General features: G+C 38.6%; 1 protein-coding gene across 2 annotated transcripts in view; it reads left to right on the top strand.

Annotated features, from left to right (window-relative positions):
• Positions 1-16499, top strand: part of ATP6V1A (ATPase, H+ transporting, lysosomal 70kDa, V1 subunit A) — a 60633-nt gene extending 44134 nt beyond the window's left edge. For both annotated transcript variants that reach the window (XM_006773600.2, XM_006773599.2), the window contains exons 9-15: positions 836-958; positions 1055-1169; positions 2237-2300; positions 3819-4022; positions 6575-6669; positions 11637-11808; positions 14139-16499. In XM_006773600.2, coding sequence (XP_006773663.1) covers positions 836-958; positions 1055-1169; positions 2237-2300; positions 3819-4022; positions 6575-6669; positions 11637-11808; positions 14139-14231 — 866 coding nt within the window. In that variant the 3' untranslated portion in view covers positions 14232-16499. The remainder of the gene's footprint in view (positions 1-835; positions 959-1054; positions 1170-2236; positions 2301-3818; positions 4023-6574; positions 6670-11636; positions 11809-14138) is intronic.
• The last annotated feature ends 10290 nt before the right edge of the window (positions 16500-26789 follow it).

Below are 26789 nucleotides of genomic sequence, written 5' to 3'. Positions count from 1 at the left end.
GCTGACCTCCCCCGGCTCTGGGCTCCTGTCAGTCCAAGACCCAAGCGTCCACTACGACAAGGGGAGAACAGAGCGAGGGGTCCGGAGGAAGGTAGGACAATTAAAGAAAACCATGTCTAGACTTTCCCAGCCCTCTCCTTCTTTCTGCTGCCTACAAGAGCCCCAGACCCAGCCACAGTTCTGTCTCCACCTTTTAGTGCCCTATTCTCCAACCACAGAGGAAAGAAATAAGGAAGGAGTCTATGCTGCCTTCAGAAAGTATCTATATACCTGATAGGCCAGCTGCCTTCCAGAGGGAAGCCAGGCTGCGGCTTAGGCCTGCTTCCCACAGGGACATTAGTAGGACATCCTGTGAGGGCTCCCAGACTGTTAGAGGGGGCAGGCTGGGCTGAGGAATGCCCCCCGAGTGCACAAATTTTTGTGCACCGGGCCACTAGTTACTCAGTAATAATAGATATTTATTTAAGGTGGTTAGGGGACTCTTTACTCTGTCATTCTGGGCTGGGACCCAGGCTGATAAGAACTCTTTCATTTCAGCCCAGGCCCTCCAGAGCTCCTGGGAGCTCTCTCCCTCTCAGTAAGCCAGAAGGAAGATGTGGCTTGCCTGGCAGTGAAACACATTACTTTGATTAGCTACAAGTCAGTTTACACGGCCATATCTAAATGCAAAGGAGATTATAGGAAATATAACTCATCTGTGTGTCCAAAAGAAGAATAGATTTTGGTGGAACAGCAGATTGTCTCATGTACTTCTTGCTTTAACGTTTTCTCAAGGGTGAAAAAGTCAGGATTATACATTATAGCATTATAACTTACAGTATTCTTCCCAATTTAGGAATTACATTGTCAGAATATTTCCGTGACATGGGCTATAACGTCAGTATGATGGCTGACTCCACCTCTAGATGGGCTGAGGCCCTTAGAGAAATCTCTGGCCGCTTAGCTGAAATGCCTGCAGGTAAGTCTGTGTATCACTTATTATGTAAGCAGAACTGATGGGTTTTCGGGGACTGCCCTAGTACCTCTCTTTTTAAATTGTTTTTTCATTTTTCAGATAGTGGATATCCTGCATATCTTGGTGCCCGTCTGGCTTCTTTCTATGAGCGAGCAGGCAGGGTGAAATGTCTTGGAAATCCTGAAAGAGAAGGGAGTGTCAGCATTGTAGGAGCGTATGTACCTAAACTATTTACTTTTCAAAGGAGAATAGGGTCATTTATTATTTATTTATTTTAATAGAGTCATTTATTTTGAAGAGAAAATACTTAGCCACTCTGGGAGCAGTGATTCTTACCAAGGTTACACATCAAAGTCATCCAACGAGCTCTCTAGGTCATTTCTTTATGTTCTGGTTCCACAAATGTGACTTGGCTGATTATTACATTTAAGTCACAATATCCTAGGAACAACTTAGAAAATTATAGACATGTTAAGGTAAGATTATATATATAAAAGGCTAAGTGACCGACGTCTGATCGACAACCGGCTGGTACATATGACACACACTGGCAATTTAAAAATAAATGTTGACTTGCACATGCGCGATACATGTAAAGCTCTCACTAGCGCCAATCACACACGTGTTTTGATCTGTCATTGTAGATTATGAATTTGGTTGTTTTTGTTGACATTCATCGTGAACCAGTGCGATTTATTCATCGACCAACCAACCAACCACTGTCTGGTACATATGATGAGCACTGGCAATTTAAAAATAAACGTTGACTCCCGCATGCACAATACATATAAAGCTCTCACTGGCATCAATCACACATGTGTTTTAATTTTATGATACTATATTATATATACTATTTTAACATGTAAGTTTTTTCAGTAACATAATCACCACATGAATCTTTCTCCCAAGTAATTTCCTTTCAATGTGCACGAATCGTGCACCGGGCCACTAGTATTATGATAAAAACCAAGTGCAGATTCATGATCACTATTTAAAGCATACTTTGTTCTCAGAGTTTGTCTTTCCTTCCTGCTTCATCTGTGTGATTAGAATAATGAAACTGCTTGTAATAAATATCTGTCTCATTTCTCATACTAGCAGGTATTTAATGATTCTTATTTGTTCGGATTTCTATTTAAGATTTTTATGTAAAATTTTCTTTCCAAAGGTCATTACTAAAGTTATTTATATTAAAAAGCCATTTACATTAAAATTGACTTTCATATACAAGTTATTTTTCATAAGCATCCCTAATGACTATATTTTTTCTTTTAAATTTAGAGTTTCTCCACCTGGTGGTGATTTTTCTGACCCAGTTACTTCTGCTACTCTCGGTATTGTTCAGGTATATCTTTTCTAGTATAGTTAACTTCCGAGCTTGGCACCACCCTCCACTTCCATGGGGTGTTCTAATGTTATCCAAATCATCATGAAGTATTTAATATAGTCAGTAAAGAGTAGGCAATGGTCAAGTCTATTTTAGTGTTTTATGAACATTCTTATCACTGAAAGCCTCAATGCTGTCTGTTCCTTAGCTCTTTACCTGGGGTTTATAATAAATAATATCTATAAGTGGGAAATGTATCCGAGGTAGCAAAGTTTTATTAGCATTAGAGTAATCCTAACCTTTAAGTTAGAGTAATTTTAAAGCAACTTTATTTTTTAATTGATTTTAGAGGGGGTAGGGAGAGAGAAACATAGATGTGAGAGATAAGCATTAATTGGTTGCCCTGACTGGAAATCAAACCTGACACCTTTGGTGTACATGGCGACACTCCAGCCAAATGAACCACACTGACCAGGGCGAGTTAGAATAACTTTAGATGTGGAAACAAATGAGCCCCAAAATGTGTAATGGTAAAAACTCAGTGGCAGTTTTTTTCCCCTCCTGGTAGTAATTCGGGGCTCCTTCCATCCTGTGGCTCTACTATCTCCTAGCCTGATAATTGTCTGCATCTGGCCAGCACAAAGGGAACCTAGAGAAGGCACACCTATTTTCTGAACCTTTGGCTCAGACCAGGTACTCCATTCATTCTGCTAGCCAAACCAGACAAAAGCAAAGCTGGAAAAATGTAGTTTCTGCCTAGGCAGATGCTTCCCAATGAGAAGGCTTAAATGTTAGTGGATAGCTAGCCAACTTAGCCATTAAAAGAAGCCTAAATGAAAGATGTGTACAAATAGGGCTATGGTGGGGGGAAAAAGTTGATGTACTCATAAGTATATGTATTATTCATGTGGGAAAAATAAAATAGTTGCTTATGTTTTTGTCAATATTATATTAAAGGAAATGGCAGAGGCTAAATTTACAACTCTCAAAGACCTTAACTTTTGCTAAAAAATTGAATTTTAAATTATAAGGAAAGGGGGAGCAAGTTAGGGATGTATAAAATACACATGAATGTTTGACCTCAGAAAAATAACTGTTAGGTCTTACTGGATTGGCCCTTCATGATAGGGAACTAAATTTAACCAGAACATTTAGAGATTTTTTTAATCAAAGGGAGTGTGTATTCTATCTCAATGGGCATTCTGGTTCATCTGTTTATATTGCACCATAATAATCTTCAAAACAATAAATTTTTCTTTTTGCTACTTGATTTGATACACTATTAAGGAAATTCAGATACATATTGATTTATATGTACTATGCATCCTGAATTGAAAGGAGTATATTTTTTAATTGCAAGTTTTATTCTATTTCAATTATACTTAAACTAAAAATATACATTATTTGCCCCCCAAAATATATGCAATTACATATTAAAACAAAATATACCTCAATACATTTTTTTAAAACTTTTATTTTTTAAGAGAAATTATTCTTAAAATGATTGAAAGTTTGCTTGTTTTGTTTTTCAATCAGGTGTTCTGGGGCTTAGATAAGAAACTAGCTCAACGTAAGCATTTCCCCTCTGTCAACTGGCTAATCAGCTACAGCAAGTATATGCGTGCTTTGGATGAGTACTATGACAAGCACTTCACAGAGTTTGTTCCTCTGAGGACCAAAGCTAAGGAGATCCTGCAGGAAGAAGAAGATCTAGCAGAAATTGTACAGCTTGTGGGAAAGGTGAGTTATAAAATCCCACTGGAGCCCTGACCGGTTTGGCTCAGTGGTTAGAGTGTCGGCCTGCAGACTGAAGGGTCCCAGGTTCGATTCCGGTCAAGGGCATGTACCTTGGTTGCGGGCACATCCCCAGTAAGGAGTGTGCAGGAGGCAGCTGATCGATGATGTTTCTCTCTCATTGATGTTTCTAACTCTCTATAATTCTCCCTTCCTCTCTGTAAAAAATCAATAAAATATATTTTTTTAAAAAGTCCCACTGGAGTGTTGTAAGTACAGCTAGAACATTGGATATGCAGATTCTGCTTAGCAAAATGAGTACTTACAAAATATTTTTAAACTAATAGCATTTATAAATTATTTCTTTATTTTGGCAGATATTTGAGAGACCTACTTGTGTTGTGAAAGGTAAAATAGTGATTATTGCTTTGATTTTTCTATTGATGAGTAGCAAATCACTCTCACACTTAGTGACTTAAAGTGTTTTATTACTCATGATTTGGGGTTTGATGGCCTCAGTTGGGTGTTCTTGCTTGGGATCCACATACAGTTGTGGTCATATGATGGCTCAGGCTGGAGTTATTTGAAAGTTTCTTCCTTCACATGTCTTGTGCTGGGGTTAGGATGGCTGAAATAGTTAAGGGTTGACTGGGCATTTCTGTCTCTATGTAGCATGTTCAGGGCTCTCAAAGTGAGTATTAAAAGAGAAAGAAAGTAGAAGTCACCAGCCTCTTATGCCAGAGCCCCAAAACTAGTATAATATGATTTCTGTCATTAATTTGGTCAAAGCAGTTTAGAGAGCTTGCCCACATGCAAGGGGAGGGGCTTTCACTTCAGAGTGGTCAGTTAAGAGTAGTAACTAAATTGTTAGAGCCTTTATATTCTTTTCAGTCACTTATAGCACTTAACATGGTCCTGGTTTTATTGTAGGTGAGAAAAAACTTTTTTTTTAATTCTTTACCTGAGGAGATGTTTATTGATTATATATAGAGGAGGAGGAGGAGGAGGAGAGAGAGGGAAAGAAGAAACATCAGTTGGTTGCACCCCAACCTGAACCCGCAACCTAGGTCCGTGCCCTGACCTTTTGGTATATGGGATGAAGCTCCAAGCATCTGAGATACCCAGCCAAGGCTTGATTTACTTTTATTTCTTGAAATAGACTGTACCTGTTACCAACCGAATTAGAGGGGGTAGAAGTAGGATCTATTAAAATACATTTTTTCAGGAGCACTGTGACTAAGAAATATTGGATTTGACCCACCATGACCTTCCTAGTTAGAAATCTTGCCTGGCCAGTGTGGCTTGGTGATTGAGCATCAACCTATGAACCAGGAGGTCACAGTGTGATTCTGGTCAGGGCACATGCCCAGGTTGCAGGCTCCATCCCTGTAGGGGCGTGTAGGTAGCAGCCAATCAATGATTGTCTCTAATCATTGATCTCTCTCTCTCTCTCTCTCTCTCTCTCTCTCTTCCTTTCTTTCTGAAATCTATAAAAATGTATTTGTTTTTAAAAAGAAAAAGTTCAGGGGAGGTTAATCGGGGTTAAAAAGGAGACATGTAATACTTTAAACAATAAAAGTTGTTGGATTTTGAAAAAAAAAAAGTTATCTACATATCACTGGTTGAATTTTATCCAATATCAAGACTGTTCCTTATTACTTCCAATGTAAATTTTTGTTTCTGCATTTTTAAGCTCATTTAAAATGTTTCACTATCTTTCAACTTTCATTGTCCTTGTATGCATTTTTAAAAATAAATTCAGCCTTCTCTCTATAAAAAAAATGTCCAAGGATCTGATGTGTAGTTATATAAAAAAAAGAAAGAAATCTATTATCAGATCACCCTGTGAGGTTACTTTCGATCACTGAACATGTACATACCCCCTTTTTTATCCTCAAGGATTTGTCACAAAAATACAAATACTGTATGATTCCACTTCTATAAGGTATCTAAAGTAGTGAAATTTGTAGAAAAAAGAAAGTAGAATGGTATTTACCAGAGACTGAGGGGGTGGCGGGGGGAGTAGGAGGAAAATAGAGTTGTTATGTAAACTCTAATGGATATAGAGTTTCAGATTTGTAAAATGAAGTTATGAAAATCTGCCCTAGCTAGTTTGGTTCAGTGGACTGAAGGGTCCCGGGTTCGATTCCAGTCAAGGGCACATGCCCAGGTTGCGAGCTTGATCCCAGTTAGAGGCGTGCAGGAGGCAGCTGATCAATGATTCTCTCTCATCATTGATGTTTCTATCTCTCACTTTTCCTTCCTCTCTGAAATCAACAAAAATATATTTTAAAAAATGTTTGAAAACATTTGTTTCACAATAGTGTGAATATATTATACACTACTGAACAACACTTAAAAATAGTGAAGATGATAAATTTTGCATTATGTTTTTTACCACAATAAAAGAGAACATCAATAAAAAATAGTTATGAAGTGAATTTATAAATGGTAGGTGATTGTGTGTGATCAGATAATTTCTACTTGCTCATTGATTACAACCATGGTCCCACATTATGGAAGTAAATTTCTAAAATTATATATTTTTTCTCTTCTAGGCTTCTCTAGCAGAAACAGATAAAATCACTCTGGAGGTAGCCAAACTTATCAAAGATGATTTCCTACAACAAAATGGATATACTCCTTATGACAGGTAACCTATCCTGCTATTCCCTTTTATATATATAATTTTTATTTTTTAACTACAATTGATGTACAATATTATATTAGCTTCAAGTGTACAACTAGTGATTAGATGTTTATATGCCTTACAAGTGATCACCTTGATAATTCCAGTACCCATCTGACACCGTACATAGTTATTACAATACTATTGACTATATTTCTTAGGCCGTACATTACATCCCCGTGACTATTCTGTAACTACCAATTTGTACTTCTTAATTCCTTCATCTTTTTCCCCCAACCCACAACCCTAAACCCCTTCATCTGATAACTTTCAAAATGTTTTCTGTATTTATGAGTCTGTTTCTGGTCGACTTGTTTGTTTATTTATTTTTTTAGATTCCCCATCTACGTGAAATTATACATTTGTCTTTCTCTGTCTGACTTACTTCACTCAACACAATACCCTCTATGTTGAGCCATGTTGTTGCAGATGGCAAGATTTCATTCTTTTTTATAACTAAGTCATATTCCATTGTTCGTATACACCACTTCTTTATCCATTCATCTCTCGATGGACACTTAGGTTGCTTCATATCGTGGCTATTGTAAATAATGCTACAGTGAATATATGGATGTATATATCTTTTTGATTTAGTGTTTTGGATGTCTTCCAATAAATATCTAGAAGTGGAATTGCTGGGTCCTTTGTAGTCTCTTATTATAGCCTTTGTTTTTAAGTATTTTTATTCATATAAATATTGCTACCCCAGATTTTTTTCTTATTTTTATGAAATATCTTTTTCCATCCATTTCCTTTCAGTGTGTGTGTGTGTGTCTTTTAATCTGAAATAAATATCTTATAGACAACCTATGTAGAGATCTCATTTTGTTATCCACTCAGCCTCCATATCTTCTTTGGAACATTTGATCAATTTGCATTTAAAGTATTTGCTGATAGATATATATTTATTGACATAATACTGATTTGGTGGTAATGAACTACTTTAGCTTTTTCTTGTCTGGAAAACTTTTTATTTCTCCTTCAGTTCTTTTTTTTTAAAATATATTTTTATTGATATCAGAAAGGAAGGGAGAGAGATATAGAAACATCAGTGATGAGAGAGAACCATTGATCGGCTGCCTCCTGCACAGCCCCTACTAGGGATTGAGCCCGCAACCCAGGCATGTGCCCTTGACCAGAATCGAACCTGGAACCTTCAGTCTGCAGGCCGGCGCTCTATCCACTGAGCCAAACTGGCTGGGACTCTCCTTTCTTAACGATAACTTGCTGAGTAGTGTAATGTTGCTTGTAAGTCTTTGCTTTTTATGACTTTGAATATTTTAGGTCAGTCCCTTCTGGTCTGCAAAGTTTCTGTTGAGAAATCAGCTGACAGTCTTATGGGAGCTTTCTGGTGGATAAACTAACTTCTTTTTTCCTGCTGCTTTTAAGGTTTTCTCTGTCTTTAACATTTGGCATTTTAATTATGATGTATCTTGCTGTGGGGTTCTTTTGGTTCATCTTGCTTGGGACACTCTGCTTCCTGGACTTGTGTGTCTATTTATTCACCAAGCTATAAAAATTTTTTGTCATTTTTTTCAAATACCTTTTCAATTCCTTCCTCTCCTCCTTCTGGTACCCCCATGATGCATGCAAATGTTAGTATGCTTGAAGTTGCTTCTCGGGCTACTTAAACTATCCTCATTTTTCTGGATTATTTTTTCTTTTTGCATTCTAATTTTCTGCTTCCTTATCTTCCAAATCTCTGATTTGATCTTCTGCATCACGTATCGTGTAATGTATTCTTCATTTTAGTTAGTGTAGCCTTCATTTCTGACTGGTTCTTTTTTATTTTTCTATATCCATTTTTATGTTTTCTATCTCTTTGTTGAAGTTCTCACTAAGTTCACTGAGCATCCTTATAACCAGTGTTGCTTTTTTTTAATTTAAATTCTTTATTGTTTAATGTATTACATAAGTCTCCTTTTTCCCCCATTGACCTCTCCCCGGCCACCTCCATCCCCCAGCACATGCCCTCACCCCCAATCCAACCCCATCTGTGTCCATTGGTTATGTTCATATGCATGCATACAAGTCCTTTATAACCAGTTTTGAACTCTGTATTTGGTAGATTGCTTGTCTCCATTTTGTTTAGTTTTTTACTAGAGTTCTGTTCTGTTCTTTTATTTGGGACCTATTTCTTTGTCTCCTCATTTTGGCTCTCTCCCTGTATATGTATTTCTGTATTAGGTAGAGCTGCTACATCTCCTGGTCCTGGTAGAGTGACTCTATGTAGTAGCTGTCTTGTAGGGCCCAGTGGCTTGGTCTCTCTAGTAACTCAAGCTGTGCGCTTCCCTTGCCCCCTACCCCCTTGTGGGCTATGTGCATCCTTCTGTTGCAGTTGAGCCTTGATTGCTGTTGACACATCACAAGTTAAGATTTACGCCCAGGCCTGTTGGCTGCAAGGAATGACTATGGTTATAGTGGAGGAGCTGATATGCAGGGGCCCACCTCATGTTGCAGGAATTGCTTCAGCAGGGATCTGGCCCTCAATGACTTTGCCCCTTGAGTATGTAGCTCATGGAGATGGTTCAGTGGTGCTCAGTGTGGTCTGAAGCTGTCCACTGGGTGTGTTGGTTTTGGGCCCTTCCAGGAGGTGCAGGCTAAGGTTAGCTGTTGCCTGTGCCCTGCCTGGGGTCACCTGGCAGGAGCTACAAAGTGATTTGCAGATGGCTTCAAGCACCTGAGCTTGAAGGTGCTTGGGATAGGCTAAACTAGGAACTGCTGCTTGTGTCAGACCTGGGGCCACTTAGCTAGAGCTAAGCATGCTGAAACTAGAGACTGCTTGTTTCGAATTTGTGAACCTTTGAGCCATTTTGCTAAGTTTGCTTTATGATCCCAGCCAGGCCATTTGTATGTAAAAGTCACTGGAAATAGCAAGTTGGATGGGGCAGCATCTCAGGGAATTATTAAGTTGGGTGAACAACCAGGTTGATGGAGACTCAGATATGGCTCCCACCTGACCACTTTGTGTGGAGAAAGGGCTCAGCAAAGGCACAGTGGCCTCTGCCAGCACTTATGTTGGGAGAAAGCTGCCCCTCCAGCTCTCACCGTGAATACAGAGAATTCAGTGCCTCCCTGTATGTCCTAGGCACCTTTCGTGATGCTGCCCCAATGCTGGAGCTCAGTGCGGGTGAGTCCAAGTAAATCCGTGCGTGGGCCCTTTAAGAGGAACTGCCTGGGACCCCAGAATCCTCTGTCTCACTCAGCCACAATCCTTGCTGGTTTTTATAGCCAGAAGTTATGGGGACTATTCTTCCTAGCACTGGATCCCTGGGCTGGGGGGCCTGGTATGGGGATGGGACCCCTTGTTCCTCTGGGAGGCCCCAAGCAACAGAAATATCTCTGATTTTCATCCAACACATGGGTGCGGGACCAGATTGTTTGGAGTCTCCATCCCTCCCACCAGTCCACATGGCTTCTTCTTCATATCCTTATAAAGAATATAGGACTTCTGTCCAGCTAGATTTCAAGTAGTTGGATGTGTGTGCCACATTTACCTACACTGCCAAATTGATTGGAAGCACCACTATTCCTTTTTTATTTGAGGATTTTCTATTGAGGTGTTTTTGGTTTGTTTAGATTTTTTTAAAAAATTTATTTATTGATTTGAGAGAGAGATACCAATTTTTTCCATTTATGTATGCATTCATTGGTTGATTCTTGATGAGAGGTCGGACCTGCAACCTTGGCATATTGGGACAACACTCTAACCAGCTGAGCCAGGGCTCTATTGAGTTTTGAAGAAGAAGCTGCCTACATTAAAAACCACTTTTATTTTCATGGCAGACATCTAACCATCCAATAAGTCCCTTTGTCTTGATTTTGCTCATTTGTACAATTATGACAAACTAGGGGCCCAGTGCACGAACTCGTGCACCTTGAAAAGGAACTGTGGGCCGAGAGGCTGCGGTGGGCATAGGGGTGGATCTTGGCCCATTCTCTGCAGAAGCTGCCTACATTAAAAACCACTTTTATTTTCATGGCAGACATCTAACCATCCAATAAGTCCCTTTGTCTTGATTTTGCTCATTTGTACAATTATGACAAACTAGGGGCCCAGTGCACGAACTCGTGCACCTTGAAAAGGAACTGTGGGCCGAGAGGCTGCGGTGGGCATAGGGGTGGATCTTGGCCCATTCTCTGCGCCCCCACCCAGCCCCTCCCACCACAGCCCCTGGTTCCCTGTCTGCTGGCAGCCCCACTCCCACCGCCACTGCTCCCATGTGCTGACAGCGCCAGTCCCGCTCACACCCACTGACAGCGTGGAGCTATTAGGGCCGTTGCCAGCAGCAGGTGTGAGAAGCAGGTGCGAGAGGCGGCTGCCGGCTTGATTGCCCCTCAGGGACAGGGGGAGGTAGGGCAGTGATGGCGAACCTATGACATGAGTGTCAGAGGTGACACGTGAACTCATTTTTTTGGTTGATTTTTATTTGTTAAATGGCATTTAAATATATAAAATAAATATCAAAAATATAGTTCTTTGTTTTACTATGGTTGCAAATATCAAAAAATTTCTATATGTGACACGGCACCAGGGTTAAGTTAGGGTTTTTCAAAATGCTGACACGCCGAGCTCAAAAGGTTCGCCATCACTGACTGAGGGCATTCCTTTAACGGCATTGTACAAAAATAAATCCTCAAAGAGATTAGATTATAGTAGTACTATTATTATTCTTAAAATATAAACATCACTTTTTACATTAAAAAATATATTTCTCCATTTACTATCCATTCCCTATTCTGAGACATCTTTGTCCCAAAACTGGTCTTTTCCACTATTTTTTCATTCATTATATATCATCTAATAATTTTAAGTAATCTGCATATTTAAGTAAAGAAGCTAATGCTCTCATATTTTATAAAGTTTTACATAAAGAATGAACCTGCTTTGGATTTTGTTTTGTTAATTATTTTGGCTGTTTTTACCCTAGGTTCTGCCCATTCTACAAGACAGTTGGGATGCTGTCCAACATGATCGCATTTTATGATATGGCCCGTAGAGCTGTTGAAACCACTGCCCAGAGTGACAATAAAATCACATGGTCCATTATCCGTGAGCACATGGGGGAGATCCTCTATAAACTTTCCTCCATGAAATTTAAGGTATATTTAGTTTCTGCTGTAACTTTTTTTTAGTAGGAAATGTTTCTTTTTATTTTTTTTAACTACTTGAGTCCTGAACCTTGTGTATAAAACTTACATTTATCATTTCCACGCATGCTCAGGTTATGTAAAACCAGGGCAGATCTCAAAGTTATGTTCAAATAGGAATGCTGGTGCTAAAAATTATAGTATGTCATGTCTAAAATAAATGCTGATACATCTCTTTTTTAAAAAAAAAAAATATGTTTATTGATACCAGAGAGGAAGGGAGAGGTAGAGAGAGATAGAAACATCAATGATGAGAGAGAATAATTGATTGCCTTCTGCATTCCCCCTGCGGGGGAATCGAGCCTGCAACCCAGGCATGTGCCCTTGACCAGAATTGAACCTGGGACCCCTCAGTCCACCGTCCAATGCTCTATCCACTGAGCCAAACCAGAGAGGGCTCTCTTTTAACTGCCAGGCAATTTAGTGCTAAAATCATTGCTGAGCAACAATTACCTTACCTCATCTGCCTATTCACATCCAATCCTATGCGCATCCAAAATGACTTCTGTTGTTTACTTCTTTTAAGTATCCTATTTCATAATATTTTTAACTTTTAAGTGGACTGTAATTCTTTTGGAAGTACACAGATATAACTAGATAATTAAATGAAATTATCAGTAGAAACTCAAATGTATAGGATTGTTTTAAAATATTTTATCAATTGGATTATATTTATTTCTTTTCTTTTTTTAAATATATTTTATTGGTTTTTCACAGAGAGGAAGGGAGAGGGATAGAGAGTTAGAAATACTGATGAGAGAGAAAGATCCATCAGCTGCCTCCTGCACGCCCCCCACTGGGGATGCGCCTGCAACCAAGTTACATGCCCCTGACCGGAATCGAACCTGCGACCCTTCAGTCCGCAGGCCGACGCTCTAGCCACTGAGCCAAACCGGTTTCGGCTACATGTTTCTTTTGAAAGAATATCAAAGACATGGGGAAATAAATGAGGTTGCAAAGAAATTCTATATATAATTTGAGTCAAATTTTATTTTCAAAAATTAAATATTTATAGGAACAAGATAAAAAATATGGATGTAATAATAATAGTGATGATTTCTGGCCAAAACCGGTTTGGCTCAGTGGATAGAGCGTCAGCCTGCGGACTGAAAGGTCCCAGGTTCGATTCCGGTCAAGGGCATGTACCTGGGTTGCGGGCACATCCTCAGTGGGAGATGTGCAGGAGGCAGCTGATCGATGTTTCTCTCTCCTCATGTTTCTGACTTTCTGTCTCTCTCCTTCCTCTCTGTAAAAAAAAAAAACCAATAAAATATATTTAAAAAAAAAAAAATAGTGATGATTTCTGGTAGTGTGATTAAAGGTAATATCTTTTTTTATTTACATGCACATTGTATCAAATTAATATCACAGTTGCTTTTTAAAAATATTTTCTTATTGATTTTCAGAGAGAGAGGAGGGAAAGGGAGAGAAACATTGATCAGTTGCCTCTTGTACACACCCATACCAGGACCAAACCTGCAACCTGGGCATGTGCCCTGATCGGGAATTGAACCGATGACCTTTCGGTATATGGGATGATGCTCAACCAACTTAACCACACTAGCCAGGGCAACATCACAATTGCTTTTCAATGTCATTACATTTCTTCTGTAGCATTATTTTGTTGCTGGAGAGTAATATTCTCCTATTTTTAAGCACTTAGGAAATTTCCAGTTGTTGGTATAGCAACTTTGTTCATGCAGTTAGCTTTGTGAATTTTCCTAGTATATATTCCCAGAAGTGGAATGATTGAAGTGGAATGATTGTGTCAGAGAGCTTAAGCATTTTAAAGTCTTTTTATACATGTTAATTAAGTTGCTTTCCATAAGGATTTTAACTGTGGTGCAATTTAAGATTATTTTAGAAATCTTACTTTTGTGTCTCAATGTAATTCTATGAGACATTGAATAGTAAATATCTAGTTTGACTAAATTAATTCCAACTATAATGTATGCAGTGAAATGCATTTAATATGTGATGCTGCATAATTTTCCAATATTTTGCATGTTGTTGAGGATAAATTATTGGTCATTGAGTACAGTTAGTAGGCAAAATACAATATTGAAATTTTATTTCTGTTTGGTTGGGGTATTACACCATTTACACATTTCTACCCTTAAAAGAAAAAAAGGGAAATAAGGATAATTTTCACTCCTGCCTGTTGTTTACCAGTGTACCTCAATTAACCTAGTACTCAAAATATATTAAATATAAGCAACTTACTACATGCTTTGAAAGTTATTTCCCAAATGTAAATTGAATTCTGTCATGTCTTTTTTCAGGATCCAGTGAAAGATGGTGAGGCAAAGATCAAGGCTGACTATGCCCAGCTTCTTGAAGACATGCAGAATGCATTTCGTAGCCTTGAAGATTAGAACTGTGATTTCTTCCTTCCTTTTCCTCAGCAAGCTCTCATATGTGTATATTTTCCTAAATTTCCCATCTCAAACCTTTTGCTGCTTTACTGTGCAGCTTTGAGACTAGTGCAGCTTTATGCCTCTTATCATTTGTTTCCCTGTTTATTTTGTAGGTCTTATACAAAACATTCCTTTGTTCCAGTGTTCCTTTCTCCAAAGTGGTGAATGTAGAAAATGTGATATACAATGGCTACACTACTGTAAATTTGTATGTAGGCTGACATCCCTCCTTGTCCTAGGTTTGCCCTTTCCTCATCACCACTAAATTTAAACAAGCCTACTGCATGTACTGTCTTTGCAGTGAATTGGGGATGAAAGGTCAGTTTTCTTTACATTGTGACAGGTACTTTGTGAAATGATTTGATATCAGTCTACATGGCAAATTTATTTGCAGCTTAGCATTTTGCTAAGTAACTGCTTTGCAGGAAGTATTTGCTTTTTTAACAACATAAATGATTAATGTTTCAGTTTTGCATTGCTTCCCCAGCATAAATCAGGAATATTTATGGGGAACTGTTAGGAACTATGTTGTTTTTAAAACAGGCATTTTGGGGGCTCAGTATAATATATGGATCAGTACCCTCTAAAAAAGTGAAAAAGGAGCCAGATGGTCAAATTTACATTAACATCGTCTTGTTAAAGCTTATTTTGTCTCACTAGGAAAAATTCAGTATCAAGGACTATTCTGCATTATTAGGAAAGTCTTTTTAAAATTACATTTAGAACAATCACCAAGAACTTGATCCCCATTATACCCTTTTTCTTTTCCTCAAACATCTTAGAAGCCCGAGCTTCTAAGAATCATGTGGCCGTGTGATGGACACTAAAACGTCACAAAGAAGATATTTAGGAGTAGTTAAAGGCTGTTTGCACATTTAAGGACCGGCTGGGCTATCGTGATCCTTGGGACCAGAGTGGCATTATGTTTTTTCAAGATAATAGCGTGTGTCATATGTCACATGTTTGTTCCCTTATTGAATTTTTGAACAACCAGTTTACTAATTATAGAAAATAATACTTTCTTTCATGTGGGTTTTGATTCATTTGCTCACAAGAGTCCTCAGAATATCTGTAGCCATAGCAGCATAACAGTTTCCATTTGGTTTAATAGGGATGAAATTGATTCTCGTATCTGCTGATAGCAGAATCTGAGTCAAGTGAAAAAAGATCATTTCTGTCTGTCTTTTAAGTATTTGTACAATAAGGCTCATCACAGAACAGCCGAGAGCGACAGTTTCCCATTAACTCTTTCTGACCAACAGTGCTGGCACCATTCCTTCCTCTTTCTGAGAGGAAAGGGCATGTGAACGTGTCTAACAATCTCAAATACCCCAATGTAATAGCATAAATAAAGTATTTATTTTATGCCTTAATATGTTATTATTTAAATTTTTAGGTAATGTAGTTCTTTTGGTCTGATAAGGAAAATGCAGGCAGTAGAGAATTCAGCTCTAGTTTGTTTAAATCCTTGCAAATTGCATGTTTTTACAGTTCAGGACAGGTATTCTTCCATACAACTTTTTATAACCTTTCAGAATACTGGAAGATAAAAATTTTGCAATGGTTTGTTGAGGTGTGGACTTAATGGTGCTGCTTAATCAGTTGGCTTCCAATGTGGCCTCCTACCCAGAAACCCTACGACCAGTGGAAATTAAAATAATTTCAAAAACTTTCTTTTCTACCTTAAATTTACCAGCAAACTAGGATTGTGATGGGGATGAATAATAGGATGAAGAAAGTTTGACCAAGTTTTTCGGTTTTTTGTTTTGTTTTTGTAGTTCTGAATTTGCAGTATATGTTCTTTACTACTTTTTAAGAATGTTGACGTTTGGGTGTGAAAATGCTAGAGAAACTATGCTCAGATATTCATTTTAAGTGTCCCTTCACCTATATGTTGTAGAATTCAGACTGGTCACTGATCATATTTCTTTAGTACGAATGTGTTAAAATTGCAACAGTCTTTTAAAAATGATGCAGTTCTGTATTTATTGTGCTGTGCCTGGTCCTAAGTGGAGCCAGTTAAACAAGTTTCTTATGTATTTTTCCAGTGTTAAATCTCACACATTGTGCCCTTTAGAAATTTCCTTCCATCCTAAAGAATGAATAGAAGAGACCATACATATATATATTGCCTCCTCATCCTTGAGATTTCATTCTCTTTATGTGAAAAGTTGTGCATAATTGTTAAAATCTATGAAAAAATAAAAGTGGATTTAAATTAATTTTTTTTTCTGTCTGTGTGTGTGTGTGTGTGTGTGTGTCAAGATCTGCTAGAAAACATGCCACCTTGTTGTATTTTGATGATGTTTTCAGTATGATTTTTAAATTTATTTCTCCCTTTCTTTATAGATTGTTACTTAAGATAATGAAATTGAATTGGGGCTCTCACTATAGATTGCAAAAAATCCTATAATCATTGATTTGGAAATGTAGTACACAAAATCCCATACCATTCTGAATATTGTTTTAAATTAAAGAAGTAAATGGTTTGTAAAACACACTTATAAATTAAAGGAGATAGTGGTACTTATTTCTGTTTTTGGTAAATGAACTAAAGCCTATAATTCAAATTTTGCAAGCCAAATTATTTAAGATTCAGTCTAGCAACATGTTACTTGGTACATATTTTATTTCCTTACATGTATTTTTAAAAAATACGTTTTTGTTAATTTCAGAGAGAGGAAATGGAAAGAGCTACAAACATCAATGATGAGAGAGAATCATTGATTGGCTATCTCCTACATGCCCTTTACTGGCGATCGAGCTCACAGCCCGGGCATGTGCCCTGACTGGGAATCGAACTTTGACTTCTGGGTTCCTGAGTCAACAGTTCAACCCCTGAGCCACACTGGCCGGACTCCTTACATATATTTTTAACAATTCCCGAGGAAGTAAAAAAGCAGTGTGGAGTGAACAATTCTATTATTATTGAATGCCAAAGTTATGTAGAGAGAAATATTTAAAAATTCATGAGAAAGCTTATTATAGAATGTTTGAGTAATTTTGTTGGTATTAATCCTCACCCAAGGATATTTTTCCATTGATTTTTTCAGCGAGAGTGGAAGGGAGGGGGAGATACAGAGAGAAAGAGAAACATTGATGTGAGAGAGACACATCGATTGGTTGCCTCCCACATGCACCCCTACCAGGTACGCACACTTGACTAGAATCGAACCCGGGACCCTTCAATACATGGGCTGACACTCTATACACTGAGCCAAACTGGACAGGGCTGTTCAGAATTTTTAGTCTAATTGGTAATATCCCAATATCTTCTTTAGTTTTAATGTATTGCTACAGTATAAGCATAAAGAAGGGAACCACCTTCCCTAAGTGGGGTGTGATAAAATTCCACTGAGGTTGTTCTAAGGGCTTCTTATAGTTTGAGTTTCCTAAAAGTTGACTCAGACAGTTAGTATTTGACTGCAGGCAATTTATTTGGGAGGTAGCCATAGGAAACACTATTAGACTAGTAGAGAACTGAAATAGAATTGAAAGAAGCTAATAAAAGTGCTCATCATTGAGCAAGTCAATACTTTACCAGTGGTCGGCAAACTGTGGCTCAGCAAACTGCGGCTCGCAAGCCACATGCGGCTCTTTGGCCCCTTGAGTGTGGCTCTTCCACAAAATACCGACTTCTGCACATGGGCCACCAAGTTTCAATCGCACTGTACATGTGTGCCTGCATGTGGTATTTCAAACAGGATTCTGTTACAGTAATTTCAGGTATTTACTGAATAGACTCTTCTGCCTATTTCTTTATATGCAGGTGATTTAAAAAAGGAATAAAAATTCTGTGACATATTTGAAGTTTGTCACACATAGGCTTAGTTTGTGAATATAAAGTTAAAGAATATCATTTAGTTCCAGTTTTTAAAAACATCATTTGCCCTGGATCCCAAATTTTTTTTTCTTTAATCCATTAGGATGCTTTTTTTTTTTTTCAGACATCATCTGAATGACTCTTGAATTGTCACAATTCCCAAATCGCTAGTACATCTTTCAAAATGACTTAAAATGGCACTAATAGTTTTGGACACCTTGTATAAAAGACACATTGCCTTCAATCACATAAAATCATATTCATGGCCTTTTAAAAATTTTATTGTTTACACTATTACAGATGTTCCCATTTTCCTCCTCTTTCATGGTGTTCCTTTCTAAATTGCATTTTTAAGTCTATAAATACCTTTTGACACATCCTAAACAGTGACTTAGCACAGTATTTCCTCAGGCATGTGCTGCAGGTTGGGTTCTTCAGAAACAGGTGCTGGGATGAAGATGGAGGCACAAGTTATTCATTTGAAATCAACACTTGAGAAAGGAAGTCAGCAAAGCAAGGCTGGGCATAGAGAAAATAAAGACAAAGCAGGTCTGTGGGAAGCTCTGGAGCAAATATTTTCCATCAGAGTTGACATGCATCAAGTTGCAATGGCCAGACCTTCTTACCCCTGCCTCTCCTGGAATCCAGGCTCAGGCTGCCCTGTGAGGACATGATCTCCAGGGAGCTGGCATCTGCAGACCTGACCTAGAGGGAGCCAACAGCTGCAGGTGTCTGCTGACCACACTTCTGGCAGCTGGGCAACGAGTCTTTCCTTGAAGGAGAATCTGCACAGCACAGCTCTGTGTCCATGAGATGGTTTTCAGAGAGACTGATGAATAGTAAACATTTTAATGTATAGAAGCAAGATTTAGTATGTGAAATCCAAGATTTCATGGACTTGCTTGGAGAGGAGGACAAACTAGTAAGTATTTTCTTGTGAATAATTTTTAAAGAAAAATATTACGTACAAAATAATTATAGGCAATAAGAAGCTATGGCAAAAATCATGAAGGTAGTCTTCAAGCCAGAAATTTTAGCAACACTGCTTGTAAGTTATAAGCCAACTGATTGTATTAGTGCTTATTAAAATATGTGCTTACTGAATACTTTAAAAGGACCCAAATAAATGTTGATCTCATTTCACATAGAAACTCATCATCAAATACAAAACTCAGGAAGAGACTAACACAAAAATAAAACATATTTCTTGGCATTTGAATCATGTGACTGTTACCTGGTCTAAAAATTAAGTAGAATGACCAGACCAGACACCATTTCAAATATATATTTTTCCTGTAGCAGCGCCTATTGGTATTCCTTTTTTTTGTTAACCCTCACCCAAAGATATTTTTTCCCCATTGATTCTTAGAGTGGAAGGGGGAGAGAGAGAGAGAGAGAGAGAGAGAGATGATGAGAATCACTGATTGGCTGCCTCCTGAGAGAAACATCAATGTGAGAGAGACACACATAGGATGGTTGCCTCCTGCACAAGCCCCAACCTGGGCCAGGGGTCAAACCAGCAACCCAGGTACATGTCCTTGACTGGGAATTGAACCCGCAATCCTTTTGTCCATGGGCCAATGCTCTAACCACTGAGAAAAACTGGCCAGAGCTGGTATTACTTTGATTGAATTACTGCCAGGTAACTTTGAGAGTTCACTCATACTATGCTTTTTTTGTGGTAACCATAATGACATAGCCCTCTGGTATTTTCAGGGATCCTCAAACTTTTTAAACAGGGGCCAGTTCACTGTCCTTCAGACCGTTGTAGGGCCGGACTATAGTTTAAAAAAAAAACTATGAACAGATTCCTATGCACACTGCACATATCTTATTTTGAAGTAAAAAAACAAAACGGGAACAAATACAATATTTGTATTTGCATATGGCCCGGGGGCCGTAGTTTGAGGACCCCTGAATAGTTGTTTAATTACAAAATAACACAGCGTACCTCCATAGCTGCTTTGTTTCTTTGATGTCTTTTCAGCTTCCCAAAGTGAATTTTGCATATGCCATATAGCCTGTATTTTACTCCAAATTCAGTGACCAACTTATTTGAGCCTTCCATGCATTAGATTATAACTTCTGTTACAATTCTTTTTATTGCCCATTAAAAAAATATGACCTATGTCGTAACAAGAGTTAGCTATACCATATTCTCAAAATGTGTTTTCATGAGAACATTAAATTAATCTTTAGAAACTTTGTAAACAGAATCCTGGGCTATTGAGTAGAAGAGGAAACATGTACCCTGATTTTACAGCTAATTGAACTGAAGTATAAAGCAATATCATTATAATGTTATGAACTGGAGATTTTAAAATTACACTTCATTATAAACATGACAGAAACAAGCAAGAAAGATCAACTTATTCTTGGAAAAGAATTCCTGAATTACAGCTACATAGTATGTTTAACTAAATGTACATATGTGCATTTTGTTCTAGAGCTTTAAAACATAGCTGTTCTATTACTATCCTTATATCCTGAGAACTTTGCTCCAACAATTATCTCATACTTAAAATATCATCAAGCCCTTGCTGGATAGCTCAGTAGGTGAGACCGTCATATCAATACACCAAGGTTGCGAGTTTGATCCCTAGTCAGGGCACATACAAGAATCAACCAATAGCTCTAACTGGTTTGGCTCAGTGGATAAAGTGCCGGCCTGCAGACTAAAAGGTCCCAGGTTTGATTCCGGTCAAGGGCATGTACCTTGGTTGTGGGCACATCCCCAGTAGGGGGTGTGCAGGAGGCAGCTGATTGATATTTCTCTCTCATTGATGTTTCTATCTCTCTTCCTTACTCACTGTAAAAAGTCAATAAAATATATTTTAAGAAAAGAGAAAAGAAACAACCAGTAAATAAGTGGGACAAAAAAATTGATGTTTCTCTCCCTCTTTCTCTCTCTCTCTCTCTCTCTCTCTCTCTCTCTCTCTCTCTCTCTCTCGTCAACAAATAATAATAAAAAAATTAAATCATCAATTGTTCTGTTCTGGTAGTCTGTTTCCCTTTTATCTAAGAGCAGGGACAAAATATCATGGTCAGTAAGAGCACTTACAAAGTGGTAGTGTGACTGAGGAATTGAATTTTAGTTGTAATTAATTTAAATTTAAATAGCAAATTGTGGTTAGTGGTTATTGTATTGAATAGCACAGGTCTAGACTAATGATTTCATGGATATCCAACTTTATCATTTCTTCTACATGTATTAGCTAGGATTCTTCTATAAAAAAGGACTTCCAAGATGACTTTAAACTAAATTTCCAGTGCGAGTGTCTTCGGAACACTTAGGAAGAGTAAATATGAAATTAACCAGTATTACCCCCAATAAATTCAATACAAAAATATGCAATTGAAGTAAATGATGAGGTGTTAGGATAGAGTAAAAAAGATCACAAAGAAAAATATTACCTGTGTTTGACCCTGTTGGTGAACTGCCTGTAGTCCCTAACCTGTCCAGCTCATCCATCCTCCAGGTGAGTGTTGGGTAAGAGCTCAGAGCAGCACATTCACACTGAAATGCCACATCTGGCAATGCCTGGAAGGTTAGGCGCTGTGTCTGCCCCACACCTGGCAGTGGTCACAAGACATTCTGAGAGTATCAGTGACCAATCCTCCTGCCTCAGGATGAGACAGTCTGCAATGGCATTCATGCTGAGCTCCCGGTGGAATCAGGCTGAGGACAGACTTCAGCTGCCTCCACATCAGCATCTACTTCTCTCCTTCTTCCCTCACTCCCTTGTAAGTTTCACCTGAACTGCGCTCCCTCAATAAGTCACTTGCACAGGAATCTCTTTCTCAGGCTCACCTTCGAGGGAACTGAACACATTACCATCCACTTCCTCCCTCTGTACCATTTTCTCTACCATAGAAACCCTCACTGAGTAGATATAACTACTCTTGATTTTTCCAGCCATGTTGAATAGGGTCAGACAAGCATCTTGTACGGAGAAGTTTTCACTAAAAGAAGGTCTTCAAATTGTAGCCTGCATTTTGAGAGAATTGAAAATTCAAGTCCACATGTGTTCTTCGGTGCCTTTCTTTTGTCTTAGGATCCGAATCACATGTGGATGCCCTTTCCAGGCGGTGTTCGTTTTAAAAATGCACTGTTGGGCGGTCCAGCGCAAGATACTCACTGACATTAGTATTCGCTTCTCTGTTTCCAACAAACATAGTTAATAAAAATATGCTACAGATTTTACAATTTATATATATTTAGCATTGAGTTCTACTCACAATGAGCACAATTTCTATCCTTATCTTTAGAAGGCAGAATTAAAGCACTTACCCATGAATTATAACAGCTAAATTGTAAATGATCTCACTAGAGGTTTAAAAAAATACTCCTGTGGCCTGTTAGATTCAATAAAATAAATAAGTAGAATCTAAATATGTCTAATTCCCAGGAAGAGTATTACATAAGGAAAAACATTGTCTCAACATGTTCGATGATCTCTGAATTTAATTACACCATCTACAGTCTATTAGAAAACATTGGCTTATATCTTTGTGTAGAAAAGTCAAGGCATTTCTACTTAAAATAGCAATGCTCAGATTGTGAGGTTAAATTAAAGCAAAGGGGTGGGAGGGGTCAAATTTGGGTATGTTTATTTATTTAACACCATAGATTATAGTGCTACATTAGATAATATAAGGCATTCCATTTCAGAAATTGGCTCAGGGTGAATTTAAATAATTCACAGTTTAATGAAATGAAATCTAGAAACACAATACCTTTAGCAAGTGACATAAGCACTCTATCAACTTGCGCCTCTCTCTTTTTACCCCACCACCAGCTTCTGCTTCACATGGATCCTTAGCTTTTATGAGTCTATAGTTACTTTGCCCACTGGATCTCATCCTATTCTCCCAAGAAATGTTACCCCTTTATTTTAGACCCCTTTTTCTCTTTCCAACATTACCCACTCTGTGCTTGCACTTGTGCTACTGCAGAAAACACACACACACACCTGTGCAGACTAGTTTCAATTTCTATTTATTATATTCAGAGTAAAATTGAGCATCTTTTTATGTTTTTTAAGAAACATTTGTATTTCATTTTCTGTGAACTTTCTGACACATACTTAACCAATTTTTTACTTGATTGTAGTTTTTCCATTAGAATTTCTAGGAGTTCTTTATATATTAGTGTGGCCTCACTTTAGATACACGGTCATGAATCTCAGGAATTGCTGTTGCCCAGCAACCCTACTGTTTCCCTAATACATTCATCCTTTCATTTTCCCATGGTCCCAAGTATTTCATAATTTCTCTTTTCTCCTCAGTCTTCCAACAACTTATCCTACATACTCACTTTCAGGCTGTATTCTATTTCACTAAGAAATATCAATGCCCTTCAGCCAAGACCACCGGCAACACACCTGTAGTTGAACAACATTGGGTTTGTTGCGTCATTGCAATGAGGGTGAAAGCACACCACAGAGAATCATGCAGACACCTCAGTTAAAGGGTGTTAAAAAGGATTTACTATAGGATTTGGGTTTGTGTTAGCTAATTTGGGGGGAGGATTCTAGAAGTGGGGCTTTCTTCTGGATTATATGTTGTCAAAAAGTTGCAGTAATTCTATGATTGGCTGTGTTAATAAATTCATCTTATTTAAAAGGTGAGAGGAACTAAGTGATGCTAACGTTGTGATTGGGGAAGAAGAGAAGTCAAGCATATTAGCCAGCGTAGTGGGAGGTGGGGAGAAGGGAGGGATATGTGGTCACTTTTATGCTTTGAACTATGTCCACATTTTTGTCTCTGTTTAGACATGAGTATGGAGTAGCCGTGATTTTTGTCTTGCTCTATCAAGTGGCTGTTTTTTTCTGTTTTAACATTGGTGTTGTGTGAACTTGTGTATGTTTGACAGAACACCATGGTCTGGCTGTCAACGTTTGCTTTGAAGCAATCAGAAGAGAACTTCCACAGGCTCACCTCACCACATCCATTCAAATACATGCACTAGTGCCCATATTTGGTTTCTTGATACTAAGGATGAACAATCCACGTTCCTTTCCGAGGCTAGCCTATCCAATTGCATATGACATCCTACCCCTTTTCCTATTCAAGCTCTTCACTCCTCTCTCTCCTATATCAGTAATTTTACCTCTCATGAGTACTCCCATGAGTATTCAAGCATGCTATTATTGTGCCCATCTTAAAACACACACAAAATTTTTAAAACAAAGCGAAACAGAGGACAAATGACTCAGCCTGCATCTTAAGCATCTCCCTTTTCTACTCCCTCCCTGTCCCCACATTATCTTTGCCTTCCTCTCTACTAAGTTCCAGCGGCCCTTTTGCCTCTGTAACTCATTTCCCGAACCCATTTCCTCTAAAACTCACTTCTACCTCTGTGACTTTGTAAATAAACTTTCTCTTATAAAACCACCACAACAAAAACAACAAAGCAAAACAACTAGTCCTGTTTTGATTCTACTTTCCCCTCTAGCTTCGGTCCTATTTAACTTCCTCATTTATTTTATTTATTTATTTTTTCAATATATTTTATTGATTTTTCACAGAGAGGAAAGGAGAGGGATAGAGAGTTGGAAACATCGATGAGAGAGAAACATCGATCAGCTGCCTCCTGCACACCTCCTACTGGGGATGTGCCCGCAACCAAGGTACATGCCCTTGGCCGGAATCGAACCTGGGACCTTTCAGTCCGCAGGCCAACGCTCTATCCACTGAGCCAAACCGGTTAGGGCAACTTCCTCATTTAGAGTAAAACTTAATTGTTTCTATATGCTGCCTTATACTCCTTTTCCTTTCTCTTGAATCTACTCTCTATTGAAATTGTTATGTCCAGTTCATTAATGACATCCAGATTGCTAAATGCAGAGTAACACAGAACCGTTCTCAGTTCTCATCTTACTTGATCTATTAGCATCTTTGATTTTCCAGCCTCCTTGAAATCCTCTCTCTGGCTTTAGGGTAAAGTCCTCTATCTCATTGACCATTCCTTCTCAGAGTCTTTGCTGTTTCCTTTTCATGTCCTCACCTTCTATATCTTGGAGTGTTCCTGCGACAAGTCATTGGATGTTTTTACTACCTACCTTTAGTCACCTGGTGACCTCACACGTTTTCATAGCTTTAAAAACCATTGTTATTATGATCATTCCCAAATTTACAATCTCTGATTTTTCAGGCTTATATATATACAAGTTCCCACTCCACATTTTCTCTTAGACATCTAATTGGCATCTCAAACTTAAGATATTTAAAACTCATAGCTCTCCTAATTGTCCTTCTCTGAGGCATTCTTATCACGGTAAATGGCTGATCTATCCTTTCAATTGTCCAAGCCAATAGCTTTAGAGTTGTCCTTAATTTTACTCTCTCATACTGCACAACCAATCCATCAGGAAATCATTTTTATTCTTCTTTCAAAATACTATACATGCGGAATCTGACCACTTCTCACCACTACTGTTACTACCACACCGGTCCAAATCATCACCTCATCTATGAGTTATTGCAGTAGGCTTTGAATTGGTCTCTTAGATTGTATTATTTCCCCTTTATAAGCCCTGCTTTCTAGCATTTGTGGGCCGTGGGCCAAGAATACAAATGGATGCCCATGTTTGCATACATTTTTGAAAATTATAAATAACAAATTTAAACATCTTCTACTTTCCTATCTTGGCAAATATACCTCTTCAAAGACCCGAGAGACCAGTATAAATTTAGAATTCATGGGCTTGTCAGAGTTCTGTGTCAGGAAGTAAGTGATGTAGAGAGAACTTCCCTGACCACCAGCCTGCAACCTGCTCTTCTTCTATTCCCAGCTCTGGTTCCACTCCCCACTGCAAGGAGCACTGTGTTCATGTATGTGAACACCCCAGTCTACATGTCCAAGCTTCATCCTCACCCACTACAAACAGCCACCTGTTGGAAACTCCACAGCCTGAGCATGTGCACACCAGTGATGTTATCCACTCTTGGAAGAACAAACCTGTGGAGGAGGACTTTGAAGTTCCTGGGAGTGGATTTGGGACAGGTTGGGCAAGGAATTCCAGGGTTCTCACTATTTGGAGTGTGATCTTGAAAGGGAGGTTGTGGCCAGAGGAGGCCCAGAATAGAGCCTTCAAAAATAGTTCAAGGCAGGATCTTTCTTATCTGGATATTAGGTAAACTCCCTTTTACTGTCTGTAAGGGGAAAGGACACCCCTCTGTCTACAACCTCCTTATCCCAGTAGAGGTGGCACTCGGAGGGGTTTTAGAACCTGAGCAGAGTGAAGAGGGTGTAGAATGGAGGGACTGCGATGGCTGGGCAAGGGTGTTAAGGTGGGGTGGATGAGGAGGGAGCCTGTGCAGGGGGCAGAGTTTAACACTGCACACTGAAGAAGATAAGGCAGCTAATTGTAACGTGATTTGGGACTAGATTCTCTTGCTATAAAGGACATTATTGGGACAACTGGTGGAGCTTTAATGGGGTGTGATAATTAGAAGGCAGTGATATAATGTTAATTTCCCAGTTTTGTTGGTCATATGATTTTAAATATGTTTTAACTTATTTATATACTAGAGGCCCGGTGCACAAAATTTGTGCACTCAGGGGGTAGAGGGGGTCCCTCAGCCCGGCCTGTGCCCTCTTGCAGTCTGGGACCCATTGGGAGATAATGACCTGCTGGCTTAGGCCTGCTCCTGGGTGGCAGAGGGCAGGCCCAATCCCTAGGTGCAGC

Source organism: Myotis davidii, unplaced genomic scaffold (genome assembly GCF_000327345.1).
Source record: "Myotis davidii unplaced genomic scaffold, ASM32734v1 scaffold201, whole genome shotgun sequence".
NCBI lineage: Eukaryota > Metazoa > Chordata > Mammalia > Chiroptera > Vespertilionidae > Myotis > Myotis davidii.
Note: the sequence above shows the minus strand (reverse complement) of the source record. Positions and strands in the feature narration are given on the sequence as shown.